This window comes from Mesoplodon densirostris, chromosome 10, assembly GCF_025265405.1.
Source record: "Mesoplodon densirostris isolate mMesDen1 chromosome 10, mMesDen1 primary haplotype, whole genome shotgun sequence".
In the NCBI taxonomy this organism is placed as follows: domain Eukaryota; kingdom Metazoa; phylum Chordata; class Mammalia; order Artiodactyla; family Ziphiidae; genus Mesoplodon; species Mesoplodon densirostris.
The window spans coordinates 102,033,906-102,052,716 of NC_082670.1; the positions used below are offsets into that span (position 1 = coordinate 102,033,906).

General features: G+C 52.3%; 1 protein-coding gene across 1 annotated transcript; it reads left to right on the forward strand.

Annotated features, from left to right (window-relative positions):
- Positions 1-4,943: 4,943 nt before the first annotated feature.
- On the forward strand, positions 4,944-18,029 carry CAV3 (caveolin 3). The gene is made up of 2 exons (XM_060110579.1): positions 4,944-5,141; positions 17,688-18,029. Exons 1-2 carry the CDS (start codon positions 5,028-5,030, stop codon positions 18,027-18,029), a joined length of 456 nt encoding a protein of 151 aa, XP_059966562.1. The 5' UTR covers positions 4,944-5,027.
- Positions 18,030-18,811: the final 782 nt, after the last annotated feature.

The window sequence follows — 18,811 nt, forward strand, 5'->3', positions numbered from 1 at the left end:
ATAAAAAAGAACAAAATTTTGCCATGTGCGGCAACACGGATAGACGTGGAGGGCATTATGCTAAGTGAAATAAGTCAGATAGAGAAAGACAAATACTGTATGATATCACTTGTTTGTGGAACCTAAAAAATACAACAAACTAGTGAATATAACAAAAAAGAAGCAGACTCACAGATATAGAGAACAAACTAGTGGTTACAAAGGGGGAGTGGGGAGGGGCTATATCAAGTGGGGGACTGAGAGGTACAAACTGCTCGGTATAAGAGAGGCTTGAGGATGTACTGTACATGCGGAATAGAGCCAATATTTTGTAATAACTGTAAATGGAAAGTAACCTTTAAAAATTGTATAAAAATTTAAAATAATAAAATAAAAATAAAGATTAAACGTATGTTAAAAAATAAAATAAAACTGGGAATCACTGAGAGAAGAGCTCTAAAAAATGACTGATGCCAGGTTCTAACTAACCTAGAGATACTGACATAACTGGTCTGGGTGTGGTCTGGGCATTGATTCTTCACAGCCCAGGAGGACTATAGCCCCAGACCGCGTCCACTCAGCCCCTCCTCACTTAGGCTGAGCCATTCAGCTCCATCCTCAAGCTTGAACACCCGCCTCCTCTGTGAGGCAATGGGGCCCATGAGCTCCAGTTTTCACAGTCCCCACCACCCCCTATCAAACCCCACACTGAAGTGGAGCTTCCCTTGGGTAATCATTAATGTTTGCCCCATTCGTTTCCCTACAGCTAAAAAAGAAGAGGGTGTGTTTCTCGTCCCTAGGTCTTATCAAAAGAGAGACGACCACCAAAGCCCTGCGTCTCTTCCACCTGGCCTGCTTCGCTCGCTTCTCTTGAGGGCATTTAAGTCTGTGACCCTGGCGTGGTCCTCATTTCATCCTATTATTACCATTCCTATGTTCTAGGGGAGAAAACTAAGGCTCAAAGTCATACAACTGGTAGACCCTCTCAGGTCCACTTGACTCAGAAGCCCGAGATCTTGAGATCTACAGGATTCTGCTGTCTCTGGATGAGCTGTCTTGGTACTCCACCCTACTCTATCCCCAGAGAGCTCTGGCTGTTGGAAGGTCCCTCCTTATGCAGAGTCCCAAATCTGCTTTTCATCTGCAAATATTAACATGCATATTAAAAAAGAGGGATGGCAGGAGAGTCTCATATAAAAAAGAGGCAGGGAAGCAGAGTCTGGGAGCTAGATGCATTTTGGCTGACTGGTAGGTTCTGCTCAGCTCGGGGCCAGCTGAGCCTCTGCTGTCTGGAAAGACTGCCCTGGGCTGGGGGGCCCAGAATGCCCACAGAGCCAGATGCTGAGGGCTCAAAAGGAATCTAGGTGCTCATACGCCAACAGGCAAGAAGCAAAGCGTCCCAGGAGACCAGACGTGTGGGGTTGGAGGGGGGCACCGGGTGGAGACGGCACAGAGGGGAGGAGAGAGCCTGGCACACGGGCTCTGATTTGGAGCCAAGGTTGAAGGGATGCAGGGGCTCAAAATCAAGGAACACGTGGGGCTTCTAGAAGCTAGATAAGGCAAAAAAAAAGGACATTCTCCCCTAGGGCCTCCAAAAAGGACACTGGCCAGCTGACCCCTTGATTTTAGGACTTCTGAGCCCCAGAACTGTAAGAGAGAAATTTCTGTGTTATCTTAAAATAAGCTGTGGTCATTTGTTACAGCAGCAAAAAGAAACTAACACAGTTAAAGGTTCGGGTCCTTCTACCCCACTAGTGGCCTAGGGCTGCCGCAGCAAAGTACCACAAACAGAATGGCTTACACGACAGAAGTTTACGGTCTCACAGTTCTGGAGGCTACAAGTCTGAGACCAATGTGCCTGCAAGGCCACACTCACTCTGAGGGCACAGGGGAGGATCTGTTCCAGGCCACTCTCCTAGCTTCTGGTAGGTCCTTGGCTTGTAGCAACGTAACTCGTAGCTTCACATCACGTCCTCCCTGTGTGCACATCTGTCCCTGTGCCCATATTTCCTTTGTATGAGGACACAATCCTTCAGGATGGGGACCCACCCTAAAGGGCTTATCCTAACCTGATCATCTGCAAAGACTATTTCTAAATAAGGTCACATCCACAGGTACTGGGGGTGATGACTTCAACATCTTTCAGCGGGGCACAGCTCAACCCATACACAATATTACTCCTAAAAGCTGCCCTGCTTTAAAAAATAAAAACCCGGGGCAGGAGGGCAATGATTCCTTCCCGGCGAAAACAAGCCATCCTCCCTTCCTCCAGCTGCTCTGCCGAGCCCACTGCAATGGCCCAGGAGCAGAGGCTGGATGCTCGGGAAGAGCGTCCACCCACAGCTCCCTGCAAGTTCATCACACTCCGCGGGGTCTGCAGTGCTGCGGGGCCTCCTGCATCCCCTACAAGGCAGCAAACTCCTCCAGGCAGGGACCACATGGATCCCCACCCCCCCAACAGCCTCCAGGACCCGCCGCCTGCCTGCCAGCCACGTGCCACTTTAGGCCGGACCCTGCATTGGTCACTGGCTTTTCATGTCTACCTCTCACGGGAACTGTGCAGTTGGCCAGCTCCGGCTCCCGGGCTCTTCTCCGGTGCGTCCTCAGCACCGGCCATGAGCCACACACCCAGTAAGCATTTGCTGAGACAGCGGGTCACTCATCTGCGGTCACCATCCACTGGGCACAGTGAACACACCAGCACCAAGTCGCTCTGTGTTGAACGAAAAAATGGCCCCAGGAAAGCTTCCTTAGATACAGAGGAGCTGAGCTCGCCCGGTTTTAAATGCTGTCTGTGAGGTGGGGGCATTCTCTGAACCGCCAGGGCTCCCTGTGCAGCTCGCTTCCCAAGCTCAGGTGGAAATTACGGCAGAGTGGATTCTTTCCGAAGCAGAGACACGATCCCATAGGAGACAAAGCAGAGATGGGGCGAGCAGAGGCATTTCTCTCTCTCATCTTAGCCCCTCGTGCTGTTCCAGACAGAAACATCTTCAGGGCATCCAGTCTCTGGAACATCAGAGGGGTTCTGGACCAGACACCACGCAGCTCCAAGGCAGATGCAGAAATCCCTGCCTGCAGAATCCCCTCTGGACATCAGGCCTCTCTATTAATGAAGCCACAAGGCCCAAGGCCGAAGCTCCGGCTGCTCTCGGGGATCAGGGCCTACTCTGGGTCTGAAAGAAAACGGTGACCGCTGTTCCCACCATGTGCACACAAACCCTCGCCCAGAGCCGCGCCACAGTGGTTTCTGAACAGCGTTGTGACTGCTGGTCCTTGAGGCCGGCAAAGGTTCATCTCTTTTCTCTCACCGGCAAGCCAGGTGGGCATCACCTGAGCAATGGCAGGGGCCAGTCTCCCCTATTTTGGTAACTACCCTTGCAAAGGAACAGGGCGGCTTATTTTTACAAATAAAGTTTCACACAAACACACTCCTTGATGTACGTACTGCCTGTGGCTGCTTTCAGGCTTCGCGCTGCAGAGTTGAATCACCGTGACAGAGACTGTAGGACCCACAGAGCCTGAAACCCGGGTCAACTTCCTGGGCACGCAACCCCCAGGACCCCAGCTTCGAAGATGCCACGAGCTCGGTTTAATGCTCTGCTGCCACCACCTTGAAATTTGGAATCTCTTTTTAACAAGGGGCACCGCAGTTTTGTTTTTCACCGGATCCTGTAAATTCTGTAGCCAGTCCTGCCTAAGTGTTTATTATCCAGCCCCGAAGTCTGCCCAGCTCTCTACTTTTCCAATCCTTGATTCCCTTTCACTCTCTGATTTCACAAGTCTGACCTCGCGAAGCTCAGCCCTTTCTGGAGCAGCCTATTGGCTGAGAGTCAGTTCTTCCTTAAGAGAAACCCCACCAGCTATCACTATCAAGAGAGCCTACAAGGAGCCAGGCACTGGGCTGAATGAAGCCAGAGTGCCACAGTGTGCCACTTATGTACCCGTCCTTGGGACCAGCCAGAATAAATCTCATTCCTTAAGTCTTCAGGGACTTAAGTAAAGTTCACCTGTTTCTCCCTGCTGAGCCTTCTCTTCTCCAACCCAAAATTGTTCTGTTTCTCATTAAGACATGTTTCAAGCTCCTGCACCAACTTACTCACCCTCTCTAGATACCGTCTAGTTTCCCAAGGCCCCAAACAAGGCTCCAAGTGTAGTCTGACCAGTGCAGAGTTTGGTAGCTTGGTCACCTCCATTATTCTAGATGATATATCTCTATTCATGCATCCTGAGATCACACTGCCCTTTTTGGAAACGATTCCAAAAAATCCCCAAGATCTCTGGTAGGAGAAGAGCAGAACAGAAAGATGGAGGGCTGGTGCCTGATGACGTCATGGAGCCACCACAGTAGCTCTGAACTACCTATTTGTGTTATGTGAGAGAGAGAGAAAAATAAAAGCCCCTGCCTTGGACAAGCCTGCTTCAGGCCACCAAACAGCAGGGCAGGTACCAACTGCTCCAACGAGAATCCCCACCAGAGAGCATTTCTGTTCCGAAGCCTTTTCTCCCACGAGCTCATCTCCTCCTTTCCACGAGGGTAGACAGAGCCCCGATCGTTATTATTATGGCCCCATTTTACAGGTGGGGACATGATGGCCCGGAGAGGCGAGGTGTGCCCAAGCTCACACACCCAGCAAGAGGTTGAGCTGGGGGCTGAGCCCACCTCCTTCCCACAGGAGCCCAAATGCAAATACCAGGGTCCAAACACCAGCAGCCAAATACCAAATACCGGCAGCCAACCACGGGGGCACCAGGAGACACCGGGCCCTTGGCTCGTGCATGAGGCCCAGCGCCCGTGCAGCCCCCTTTAAGGAGCGCTGGGCCTTCCTGCAGGGCTCCAGTCTTAATTTTAGCTTGGAGGCCTGCCACCGGAGCCTTCAGCCAGCGGCAGGCTGAAGTTATGCGGGACAGCTGTCAGTCGGCACGCTGGGTGGGGCCTATTTAGCCACCAGGGGCACAAGTCTGGGGACACTGGTGTCCCTGCCCCAGGTCTTTTCAGCCCCGCTGGCCACACGGCTGCGATCTCCTCCAGCAGGTCACCCAGCTCCACGATGATGGCTGAGGAGCACACAGACCTGGAGGCCCAGATCGTCAAGGACATTCACTTCAAGGAGATCGACCTGGTGAACCGGGACCCCAAGAACATTAACGAGGACATAGTGAAGGTAGGCTCGAGGGCCCCGGCGCCCCCCGCCTGCAGGGTGCCAGGTTGGGTGCTGGAAGGGGCAGGCTTTGCTCCCGCGCAATCGGCTTCCCTGGAAAGAGGCCTGTTCCTCTGTCTTCTCCAAATCCCACCCACCCCCCGCCCCGCAAACCAGCCTGTACCCCTAAAAGGCCTTTAGTGTCAACAGGAGCAAAGAATCGCCTGCACATACAGGACCATCGACCGGGGCGGGGCAGGCGAGTCACAAAGGAAACTCTTTACAACTCCGTAGCTCTTCCTGTGTGCTCTTGGCCCTCGGCTGGGGACAGACGAGGTGGCCAAGTTGGGCCCTTTCCATGCCAGGGGCATTTTGCAGTCTCCACAGTGGGAGCGGGGTTAATCCCCAGAGGGCGGTTTCCAGCAGGGCTGCTGGCCCCCTGCAGGGGCCCCTGATGCCCCAGGCTGGGGGGCTGTACCCAGCACTCACGCCTGCTCCTGGCCTGACGCACGTCCAGCAGCCAGGCCAGGCCAGAGGCCTCTCAGAGGGCACCGGGACCCCTGAAAGGGAATCTTGTATGAGGGTTACCCTGCCTTCAGGCAGTCTCCCCCATGGCCATGCCTGAGTCAGGCCTCTTTCCTCACCCGATGCCATCAGCAGCCTGGCTGCCTCCAGGGCCACCCCTCAGTCCAGCCTCCACCCGGTAGCCACAGGGATCTTACTACAGCAGAATTCCTGGGAGAAGGGTACCCACCAACCAGCATCAAAGTCACTGGAAGGGCCTTTAAAAGGGCAGGTGCGGGGGCCTCCCGGGTGCTCTGAATACATCAGAATCACAGGCCAGCAGTGTCCAGTGGAAATATAATGCGACCCATTATACAATCACCCTATGTCATTTTAAGTTTTCTAGCAGCCATGACTTTAAAAAGGAAAAACAAACAGGTAAAATTAATTTTCAAGATATTTCTCATTTAAGCCAATATGTCCAAAATAGTATCATTTCAACGTGTAGTAACTACAAAACAATTATTGGTGAACAATTGTATAACCTTTCTTCATCTTCAAAATCTAGTGTGTATCTGAGACGTGGGATGCATCTCAGTTCAGACTCCAAAGTTTTTATGAGAAACCCTTCTGTCTTTAGATTTCATATAATCAACAGTTGAAAACTGATTCACAAACCCAAACTGTGCCAAACATTCTTACAAGTTTCCCAATCACAGAATTAACTATCAGTTTTTACATTTTAATTAAAACTAAACATGATTTAGAATCCTTCAGTTGCACTAGCCACTGGTCAAGTGCTCGTACATAGCTCAAGGCCACTGGATTAGACAGCGGGGTTAAGGGCTTGCTCTAAAGGACAGCCCTGCGTGGTCACCGTCAGTGGGACACCTCCCATGCTGCATGAGTCTAACTTCCCCCCATGGCATTCGAACCCCAGCACATCTGGCCCCTACCTTCCTCTTCCACCTCCAGCTCTCATGCCAGGAGCTGGCCACACCAACCAGAACACACTCCTGTGTCTTTGCCAGCAGCCAGCCTCCTCTCCTCCACGTGGTGGATGCCCACTCAGCCTTCGAGACCTGATTCAAATGTCACCTGCTCAGGAAGCCTTCCCCAACTCCTCCAAGCAATCAGGAGCTCCTTCCTCTGTGCCCTAACTTCACTCAGGGCATTTCCCTGTAACAGCTCATATTATGCTATTATTGTATTTATAAATATCATTTGTGGTGCAGAGAGGGTCATCACAGCACAGTTTGGGAAGTGTGGCAAAATTAGGGAATGAACGTTCTAAACTGAAAAGCACCATACAAACGTCAAACAGTACTTGTCGTGGTTTGTGCAGTGTGATCTAGATGGAATGGTCCCAGACTTGACACTAACAGATGTGGTTTCAAATCCAGACTCCTCTACTTAAAAACAATGACACTGGACCCCCTGTAAAATGAGCATAATTTACTCCCCCAGGGTAAATGGATCTCAGAGCAGCACTGTGCAATAGAAATAGACCGAGAGGATTGCATGAGATAAGAGGTTTGAAAGTGCCTAACAGCGTCCCTGGCACACAGCAAGGGTGTGCAAATGTGAGCTGATTAGGAGCCTGGAGGAGCTTGCAGGACAAGAGAGCTAAGCCAGGGCTGGTGTTGACACTCAGGTTCCCCTCTGGTGGGCCCTAGCCGGCTGTGGGAATGCAAAAGAGGACCCTAAGGGAGAATGTGTTTTCTGAAGGATCCCGTAGCAGGTGACAAGTGGAGAGAGGCTCTTGGGTCCCAGTGAGCCAGGAGAGAGCTGGCTCCAGGCTCGAGGCCCAGATTATAATCCAAGGGAGCAATGGGGGCGGCCACACAGATACAGCTGCTTATGCAGCCTCCCAGGGGACTAGGAGCTACCCTCTCCTGGAGGCCCTGAGCCCCAGAAAACCATGCCTCAAAGGTGAAGCAAAAGGCCCACAAATGTTCTTGTCGAGAGGAGATGATTATTTGGTGTATTTACTGGACATTCCCTGGTTTGGGAACTTATTTGACTTTTTCTCTCATTTTTAACGCGTGAGAGATGAAAACATTCTGAAATTTAGAACAGGGATTCTAAAACAGAACCAGATAAATACCACAGACAGGTTCAAGAAGACTTCAGGTTGGTGTAAAGGGATGTGAAAGAATGAAGAAAAGGAAGAAATGGGAGAGAGCGTGGCTGAAAGAAAGAGGTCCATCTGAACAGGCTGGCCTTCGGGTCACCTGGATGTCTTTCATCGACCAGGGAAAGGACCGGGGGGCGGGGGGGAGGACAAGGGACCGCGGGGGTGAAGGGGACACAAATGGAGAGAAAGAGAAACAAGGTCAGGCCAAGATGAAGGCTGGAAAGGCTCCCATCGGGGTGGTGTCACATGTGGTAACAGGCTCCACGTGTGTGAGGATGACGCCGTAAGACGGTAGAGTAAGACAGGCTACAGAGACCCAAGTCTAGTCCCAGCCCCGTCTCTAGCTTGCTGTGTGACCCTGGGCAAATCCCTTTCCCTCTCTGGGCCTGAGTCCCTAGTGTAGACAGAGGCCGGGTGGAGAAAAGGGAGACCCGTTCCCTCCACCACCAGCTGCTGAGGTTTCACACAGGAAAGACAAGGGTGAAGAGCAGGAGACGCGACCCCCGGGTCCTTGGACTTGACCCTCAGCAGAAGGAGGGGCTCCCTCTGGATTTCTAGAGTCAAAACGTTCCCAAACTTCCCTGAGCAAGGCTTGGTGCTACCCGTAAACCCAGGCTGGAAAGTGAGTGCCAACAGCAGAGGGAGAGCCCCGCACAGCCCAGCAGACTTGACTGTAGTCTCCCAGCTCCGGGCCGGGCCTGGGCAGAGGGGAGGCTCGCCTCACTCCCTTCACCCCCATCACCACCATTCATGGAACATCGATTCCACGAGTCATTCCTGCGCGCCTGCTCCGTTCCAGGCACTGTGCTGTCCCAGAGGACGTGGCAATGAGCAAGCGAGACCCACTGCGTGTAGGGCCCGTGCTAGGCTCTCGGGGGGGCGGGAAAGGAGGCCAGCGGTCCCTGGCACTCCAGGTGGTCAGCGAGGACACCATTCCCTTCAGACCCAGATTGCAAAGCCTCCAGCCCCTTCCTCGTGCATTCCTGCAGGGCCCCAGTCCCACCCCAAAGTCCACCAGCTATTTGTGAGAGATCTCAGGGCTTTCTCATCGACATCCCTCCCCCTCCCCAACTCACACTTAGGCAGCCAGGCCCTAGAGCAGGGACACCTGAACCCAGTGGCAGGCAGCTTCTGGTTTCAACCACTCTCCCCTCAGGCACTCAGAGCCGGCTCTTCAACCAGGGCCGAGGAAGAGACCTGACCCCAGCCCATCACACTAGTTCCCACCTACCTCCAACCCACATCTGCCACAAGACCCTCCCCCTTCAGAAAAGCACACAGACAGCACCTTCTGCCTCTCAGCTTAGGCTAACACCCAGAGGACCCAGTAACCCTCCTTCCCCCAAGGTCTCCAAACTCTGCTCCCAGTGTGGGCCCATCTGGACGCCCTGTTTCACAAAGATGAAACTGACCTGGTGCTTCCTCTTGAGAAGAATCCAACAGATTCCAAGAATCCAAGAATCCCAACAGACAGAGAAGATGAGACTAAAAACAATGAGAATGCACACGAGGAAGTGCTAACTGCCTTAAATCAGTGCCAGATGAAGGGTCATGGGAAGGAGGAGGACATCACTTTCATCTGGGAAAACGAGGCACCAGCTTCATGGAGAGGTGGTATCCAAGGTGCATAAATAATAAGAAAAATGTAAAATGTGGAAAGGGGGCATCAGGCTTTCCAAGAAGAGGGAACAAAACAAGCAAAGGCCACAACGCAGAGAAGAATGATGGGCAGAGGCGGAAAACGTGAGGAACGGGTATTGCCACTCCCCTGCCTATGTCCATGGCAGACATTACTAATGGATCACAGCACGTTTCCAGGAAGCCATGGACCATGAGCCAGGCTGAGTTGGCCCACAGGCGAAACCTCTTTGCTATGCTGTCTGCAGGCGAACAATGGGACTAGGAGCATCTGAAAGGGAATTTGTGGGAGAGGAGGCAGAAGGGGCAAGTTGAGGCTGAATTAGGAAAGGTCATGACCTTCCAGGCACTCCCCATTGGCAATTCCTTCATTTTGGAAAGTACCCCTGGCAGGTACCTCTAAGAAGGGCTATACACTGGATTAACTCACACTGAGGTATTTACAACAGTGTTATAGGGACTCCTGTGTATCAACTAGAGTTTTTAAAAACGTCCACTTTCTTGGGGAGCTTGTGAGAATGCAGATTTCTGGGCCCTGACACCAGAAATTTTATGAGGCAGGGCCGGTGAATGTTTTGTACTTTAAAGTACAAACAAGTCCCCCTTGTCCTATAGAAGACAAACCTGTAGTCCAGAGTTGTCACCAGTTTCCCCTAAAGACACAGCATATCAGTTATCCACTGCTGTGTGACAAATCACCCTAAAACTCGGTGCTTAAAGCAACAAGCCTTTGAGGCTCTCAGTTCTGTGGGCTGAGCAGCCTCAGTTGGGCAGCTCTGCTGGTCTCACTGGCGGCCTCCCACGCAGCTGCAGCAGCATCTCCTCTACAGCATTCTGGTGGTTAAAGTGCGTCACAGAGCAAGCCCATGCTCGCTATGGGCTGAGACTGTGTGCTGAGAGGCATGACCAATCTGGGATCATCTTTGGAGACTAGCTAACTTCCCCCCAGAAGCTGGTGCACAGCCAAGACTACAATTCAACCCAGGGCCATTTCTACTGCTCTTCAGTCCACCGCACCAGCCTTCCCGAAGGCAGAGACTAAGGGGGCAGGGAGGGAAGGGAAGAGACGGGCAAGGACAGGGCTCACTGAGATCTGATGGGGGCTCCTCTGGTGGATCCCTTCACCGCCCCCCCCATCCCGGTCACCCTCTGTTATCTTGGTCTCTTCACAGTTCCTTTATATGAACCCAAGTGTCCTTACCTTCAGGCCAGGTACCCCAGGCACCCCCTGTAGGATGCCCTGGACCCCAAGATCCCACTAATCCCTGGCCCCCCCCTTCCTGCCCTCAGAACCAGCCTGTGTTGCGTTCTTGCCTCACCTGCGGCTGAGGTACCCGGTCCTGCGATGACCCTGATCAGGGAGACAGCAGGGGAAATTCAGGCTCAGGCTTTGGTGTCAGGCCAGCGTGGGCTCCACCCCTGCTTGTCCCTTACAGGCTGGGCGAAATGCTGGATATAAGACATGGCCAGAAACCGACACCTACAAGGGCCAAATTGTGGGCGTTACTATGGTTATCCCAGATTGTATAGAATTCTATTTTTTTAATTATTTTTTTTGGAGTACAGTTGATTTACAATGTTGTGTTCATTTCAGGCATACAGCAAAGTGAATCAGTTATACATATACACACATCCACTCTTTTTTAGATTCTTTTCCCATATAGGTCATTACAGAGTATTAAGTAGAGTTCCCTGTGCTATACAGTAGGTCCTTATTAGTTATCTATTTTATAGATAGTAGTATGTATATGTCAATCCCAACCTCCCAATTTATCCCTTGCCCCCTTTCCCCCTTGGTAACCATAAGATTGTTTTCTACATCTGTGACTCTAGTTCTGTTTTGTAAATAGGTTCATTTGTGCCATTTTTTTACATTCCACATATAAGCGGTATCATATGGTATTTGACTTTCTGGGTCTGACTTACTTCCCTCAGTATGACAGTCTCTAGGTCCATCCATGTTGCTGCAGATGGCATTGTTTTGTTCTTTTCTATGGCTGAGTAATATACCATTGTATAAATATATAGGTACCATATCTTCTTTATCCATTCCTCTGTCAGTGGGCATTTACGTTGTTTCCATGTCCTGGCTATTGTAAACAGTGCTTCAGTGAACACTGGGGTACATGTATCTTTTCAAATTATGGTTTTCTCCAGATATATGCCCAGGAGTGGGATTGCTGGATCATATGGTAGCTCTATTTTTAGTTTTTAAGGGACTCCCTACTGTTCTCCACAGTGGTTGTTACCAGTTCACATTCCCACCAGCAGGGTAGGAGGGTTCCCTTTTCTCCACACCCTCTCCAGCATTTATTGTTTGTAGACTTTTTTTTTTTTTTTTTTTTGCGGTATGCGGGCCTCTCACTGTTGTGGCCTCCCCCGTTGCGGAGCACAGGCTCCGGACGCGCAGGCTCCGGACGCGCAGGCTCAGCGGCCATGGCTCACGGGCCCAGCCGCTCCGCGGCATATGGGATCCTCCCAGACCGGGGCACGAACCCGTATCCCCTGCATCGGCAGGCGGACTCTCAACCACTTGCGCCACCAGGGAGGCCCTGTTTGTAGACTTTTTGATGATGGCCATTTTGACTGGTGTGAGGTGATACTTCATTGTACTTTTGATTTGCATTTCTCTGATAATTAGTGATGTTGAGCATCTTTTCACGTTATTACCAATTATAACACAGGAAGCAGAGCTTTGCCATTTCTCAGCTATTCTGCAGCTATCACCTCATTTTAGCTTTAACTTTGCAGGCCAGTGCTTCTCAGGCTATCTGGGTGAAAGGCCAGTTTTATTATTATTATTCCAATCTGTTGTACACCAATAGTTTGCAAAAGTCAATAAAAATTAACTACTAGAGAGATGAAGTGAAAAATAGGCATTGACAACGTAAGCTCCAATTTTTATTATTATTAGAATCAACAGACATAAAATTATTGGCTCAAATCACTGTGACTATTTCCAAATGCCTACTCTCAACTTCTGTACTTGCCTTGTTGGGAAGGGGGCAGTGACTGTGGACCACTCTTTCAATAGCAAGGTAATAGGTGAGAAAACCAAGACCCAACAAAGCTAAGCCACTCCTTTGGGTCTTGGCTCCGAAACTAACTCCGTGTCACTAGAGATGTGGGTCCAATCCTCTCGGTAGAGTTAAAACAAACAAACAAGAAGCCGAAAACGAACAAAAAACAGAGGCCCAGAGAGGGCAAGCACCAGGCCCCAAATCACACAGCGATTCGCTGGACAAGTGGAAACTGGACCCAGATATCTGTCCCCCTGCCGAGAGCCGTCCCCCCACCCACAGAGCGCCTGTCTGAACTGCGCAGGGCCCTGGATGCCCAAGGACTGAGTCACGCAGGAATGCGGGGGAGGCATTTTTGAAGGGGTGTGGCGTCTGGCCTCCCCCTCAACCGCCGGCAGCGTTGGCTCTGCTGTCCTGCACCTTCCCCGCCCTCTTGGGGATGGCGGGAGCGGCGCTGGCCGGTTCCGATGAATCAACTGGCTCTCTTGCTGTTCCAAAAATAAATATGCCAGAGAAGGGGACACCAACCTTACGAGCAGCCCCTTTCTCCCCCTCGCACCGCCAGCCCCGCCTCCAGCTGCACACGGAGCCCTGCGGCTCCGCCCACAGCCCGAGCCCCCTGCCCTACACTCGCAGAAGCAGCCATCTCCCCTCCACCTCCGGAAATGAATTAAGAAATGAAGTCACCGTGCGCCTCTGATACACTGGCGCGTCCGCCTAGGGCTGCCTGAGCCGGGCCTTATAAATATCTCCCCAAACTAGTGCGGTGACCAGAGGGCGGTCTCAGTGCTCAGTCCTGATTAGGAACGGCCTCCTCCTCCCAGGACTACCTGTCCCTCTGAGAGCATATTTTCGCATTCACAGACAACGGAGCAGTTGCCCTGTGCACAGTGCCTAAGGCAATTACTGGAAATAATTCAAATGCCAGCAACAACAGCTTCTGCCTTGTGCAAAAAAAAAAAAAAAAAGATTAAAAGACATAACAGAGAGATCCTTGGGGGCAGGATTATTACCATAGCAGAAAAGGAGGGAAAAGAGGACCCCATCCATCTTACCGGCACAGGCTGAGTAAGCATGCACACACACATTTATGACCAGGTAGGCTGGAGAACTGTCGTACTTAGAATCTGGGTGTCAACAGCTTTTCTGAGATATATTTTGATAGGAACTTCAGAGCAAGTGAACAAATTATTACTGTCACTGGGCAGCTACCATGTATATGTACTAAGCATTGCCCAAGAGGAGGTGTGCCTAGCACAAAGTGGGTGCTTAATAAATATTTGTTTGGATGAATGGATGGATGGATATGAATTGGTGGATGGATATGGATGCATGGATAAGAGGATGGATGGATAGATAGGCCGATAAATAGGTAGATGGATATGAATGGATGGATGCATATGGATAGACTGGGGGATCCATGGATGGATGGATAGGTGGGTGGATGGATGGGAGAATGGATAGATAGATGGATGTGTAAATGAACAGATGGTGGGAAATGGACAGATGGAAAAGAAATTACTTCTATTCTTCATAGCAGGGTTGTAAGAAGTAGCAAACACATTTTACAGTTGAGGAAATGAAGCTCAAAGAGGTTATCTGCCCAAGTCACTCATCAGATCAGCAACTGCGCTGGTGTGCAAACCCACCTTTGGGACCCTAGCTTCCGGCTGAAGAAAGCGCTCTGTAACAGCCACCAGCAGCTAACAATTAGTGATCAGGGATTCTGTGCCAGGCAATGTTCTGAGTATCTACAGGTCATATCTTATTCAATCCTCCGATAAACCTGATGAAATCAATCTAAGAAAACGAGGCATAGGAAAGCTAAGACACTTGCTGAAGGTCACAGAGCCAATAAGAGGAAGAGCTGGACTCAAACCTCAGCAGTGTGACTTCAGTCAAGGGCTCTTTTCCACTTTGTCGCCTCTTAGAGGCCAGACACAAATCATCAAACGTGTTGAATGGAGGAATATGCTGAAATAAGTGAACAAAGCAGGCTGGGCTGCGGAGGGGCAGGGGAATTGCTGCCTGCTTGGAGCAGAGTGGGCGGCCGTGAAGAAGGGGCTGGGGGCCCTGCCCTGGGGCAGGTCTCTCTGGCCAAAAAGGACCAGACCTCAGAGGGGACAGTCACCCTCCCTGAGAGCCGGCATCTGCCTCGGGGTCTGACCCTGGCTGGGGCCGCATGAAGAGCTTAGATTAGAATCAGGACGCCCAGATGCACCTGTCTGCCCAGCTGGACGTGAGGAGGCAGGGCTGGGTCATCTGTGAGTGGGGAGACTCGGTCCTAAGGAACAGCCACAGGAGGGGCAGTAGAGGCCCCAGGCGCTGAATGGGAGAGAGGAGGAAGGAGGGAGAGCCTGCTGGATAAAGGCAGGGAGCACGCCTCTGCCCAAAGGCCTCCCTCAGCTGCCCAGGTTCCTGGGGCCACACCAGGATCCAGAGCCCAGCCCGGGTGCTAGGAGGCATCAGGCACAGGCCGGGCATGGCCATGATAGGGGAGGGGCGGGCTTCAGAGGTCAGAACAGCTCAGTCGGCAGGATCCAGGCCCTGGGGGTTTGACTGAATCTCCACAATCATGGTGCATGTACCAGGTCAACGTTGGAATGGTCCCCCAGGGCCTATAGTCCCCAGCTTCCTGGATCTACAGGCAACAGCAGCTCTGGATTTCTGCCCATATAGACCAGATGTAGAAAGATGCCAGCCCTTTCCATCCACTCTCCAAAGCCATGGGACGTTCCCCAAGTACCTTGGGCCTTCTTTTCCAAACACCCAGCACACTACTCCTGCATCTCTGCCTCCGAACCCCCAGCCCCCCAGATTCCCAGCCAGACACCACCTCCACCTCCAAGAAGCCCTCCAGGAAGAAGTGCCATCCTTTCCAAAGAGATGAGGACCATATTCATATTCTTCCTTCCAGCCCTTCCCTTCTATCCAGGGGGCCATATGAGAGGTTATATGACCTCCGCTAAACCCCTGCAGAGAGAAAGCTGGAGGTTGAGATTTACGAGCGGGTCCTGGAAGGACCTCTGCCCACCCAAGTCAGCTTTTGAACATCGCCTGCAGCCTGAAATCTCACCCCGTGAACTTTGCTCCGCATCAATGTACCACCCCCAGGGTGGGGCTGCATCCTCAGCTGTCTCTGGGGGAACCCAGGGATCTGAGGCCTGGCACAGGAGCTCAGAATCCAGCCACATGAGAACAGGGCTCAACACTGGACATACAACATGGTCATGTCCACTCCCCCCCACCAAAAGAGTTACACTGGAAAGAAAAACACCAAAGCGATAATAATTTCAGTACTAGAGAAATACACATGGGAGATGCTTGTGTTTTATTTTTGCTATTCCCTTAGCTTTCTGCAGTGTGGCTATGTTATAAGAAAAAGTAATTTTAATAATAACTTTAGGCGTAGAGAGAATCCCCTTCCCCTCCAACAGTGGGAAAACGGTTCACCTGGGAGTTGAAGTTTGAGCTCTGGCATCACTGGTCCCCACTCCCCCCACCAATTAGTCTGATCCATTCATGCATTCATTCAACCAACTACCATGAAAACAGCCCAGGAACACACAGCCCCCATGTTACAGACAAGACGGCTAAGGCTCAGTGCCACTAAATGAAGTCACATATGAGAAAGTAGCTATGACGGTGCTTAATGCTCAGCAGGGATTAGAGAAAAGTTAAGTGACTTGGCCGAAAGCAATCTTTTGTATTTCTTCCGTCTTCCCCAATGGGGCCTCCGTCACCATTTCAGGGGATGCGTGAGCAGGGTTCTCTGAATGCCCCCGTTCCTCCTCGCAGCTGCAAAGGAGGGATGGGGTGGGCAGCGGCAGAGGAAGGTCTGAGGTCGCTGCAGGACCAGCGTGGGGAGAGCAAAGCCTGTGTCCTGATACCAGGGTGCTGCGCTCAGACACCAGATGCCTCCACCAGCCAGGACGCCGCGGCCCTCACCTCACCACGTGCCGGATCCTAACACAGCTCTCAGGCCGCTGCACCTCCCTCTAAACACCTCCAAGACCCCAAAGCGGGCGGGATTCGGCGGGGCTCCCAACTCGCCCCCCACGTGCATCCTCACAGCTGCGGCAGCCAGAATGAGCCTCTCAAAACTCAGATCAGAGATGCAGAGGACAGGCTGGTGGTTTCCAGGGGCAGGGAGAGGGGTGGTGAAATGGGTGAAGGGGCTCAACTGGTGCAAACTTCCAGTTACAAGATAAGTAAGTCCTGGGGATGTAAAGTAGAGCATGGTGACTACAGTTAACAATACTGTATGTAGTGTCTATGTAAGAGGTGCCAAGAGAGTAGTCATAAAAATTCTCATCACACACAGACACACACAAATACGTAACTAGGTGTGGCGACACGTTAACTGCACTCAGTGCGGTGATCATTTCCCTACATATACAAAATCAAATCATTATGTTGAACACCTGAAATGAATATAATGTTAGATGTCAATTATACCTCAACTGAAAAAAAGCTCAGATCCAGCCGAGCCACACCCTGTGCAAAAGCCCTCAGTGGCTCTCATCACACTCAAGCCCCCATGCCTGCCCCGCCTAGCCTCTCCAGCCTCCCTCCGGCCTGGGCCTGTGCTTGATCTTCCAGAAGCACCTACATCTCCCCAAGAGCACACACTGTCTATCCCACTGGGTCGTAGCAGCTGGTGACCCAAACGCTCTTTTCCAGCCCACAACTCATCCCTCGCCCTGGCTACCTCTAGGTATCAGCTTAGCTAGATGTCACCTCCTCCAGGAAGCCTTACACCCAGGCTAAGTTAAATGTCACCCTGTGGGTGCACACGGCCTGTCCTTCCCTTACCGGAGCACTGGTCACTGTGGTGTAACTGCCTGCCATAAGCTCCAGGAGGGCAGGAACCTTTGCCTGTCCATCAACCTATCGGCAGGTACCCGGTACATTTTTCCAGGATGACTGACTGTCCAGTTTCCTAGGATCACGAAATCATAGAATTTCAGAGCCACGGCTCATGGCCTGCCTCTCACTTAGTTTCTTTTAGTAAGTTACTCCACTCCTGGGGGCCTCTGATCCACCCATGAGAGAGGGAAGGGGACTGGCTCTTGTGCCCTGGGACACAGCACCCGCATCACCTGGGACTTGTCAGAAAGGCAGAATCTCAGGCCCCACCCTGGACTCACCGGGGCCAGAATCCCAGGGGGTGGGGCCCAGCCACCTGGTGTAACAAGCCCCCCAGGGGACTCGGACGCTTGAGAAGTGGGTGGCTGCTGTGACTTGAGGGTTCCCCCTCCCCCCCCGCAGGTGGATTTCGAAGACGTGATCGCGGAGCCCGTGGGCACCTACAGTTTCGATGGCGTGTGGAAGGTGAGCTACACCACCTTCACCGTCTCCAAGTACTGGTGCTACCGCCTGCTGTCCACGCTGCTGGGGGTCCCGCTGGCCCTGCTCTGGGGCTTCCTCTTCGCCTGCATCTCCTTCTGCCACATCTGGGCGGTGGTGCCCTGCATCAAGAGCTACCTGATCGAGATCCAGTGCATCAGCCACATCTACTCGCTCTGCATCCGCACCTTCTGCAACCCGATCTTTGCCGCCCTGGGCCAGGTCTGCAGCAACATCAAGGTGATGCTGCGGAAAGAAGTGTGAGACCGGGTGGGCAGCAGGGGTGGCGGGGCAGGGGAGCCCGGCTGGGCTGGCCCCACCATCGGGCTCTGCGGGGCTGCCGGCAAGCTCTTTCTCCTTGGGGACCGCTGCTTCCCCCCAAGACGGGAGCACACAGAGTAGGGAAGCCGGAGAGAAAAGACAGCCCGCCACGGAAGCGCAGTGGCCTTCCCTCCGCCCCCTGCCCCACCACAATGCCCCCCATGACCGGGTGCCAGGAAGATCATTGGCTAAGAGGCAGCTACCACAAATCTTTGCATTCACTTGTACTGTAACGGCATAACCCAGCCCTCAGCTCCCACCTGGACGCACCCCATACCCCCCAGGAAACCACCAGTGACTGCTGGCGTTAGCAGGGTGGCTCCAATAAAGGGTTTCCGGCTGCATCTGGGAAATGCTGTGTTTTGCATGTGTCCGTAAGGTGGGTGCGCGTCCTGACCAGCTCCAAAAATATATTTCGCTGCCCTGAGAAGCAGGAGGGGCAAGCTGGTCGGCCCTTCTCTCGGCCAAATGCAAGAACCAGATTTTGGTTTCTCTGGGAATTCTTGTTTGCTGGGTATCTGTTCCTTGGGAGATTATTTCCTATTGATTTCTGTTGCCCCTGGGCCAGCCAGTGGTCACCCACAGAAGAAAATGGCCGCTGGGTTAAAAGGGGAAGGTGATACTCCCTGGGCACCACTGAGGGCAGGGCCTGGGTTCAAAGCTCCCCTTTGGCTCAGACACTGAGCCCCTGGCACCGCCTCTTGGCATGTACACCCTCAGCCCTG

Bases quoted from the DNA above. Each gene is read 5' to 3' on its own strand.
- CAV3 (XM_060110579.1), top strand. From the start codon at position 5,028: ATGATGGCTGAGGAGCACACAGACCTGGAGGCCCAGATCGTCAAGGAC. The intron at 5,142-17,687 runs GTAGGCTCGAGG...CCCCCCCCGCAG, and splicing joins TTAACGAGGACATAGTGAAG to GTGGATTTCGAAGACGTGAT.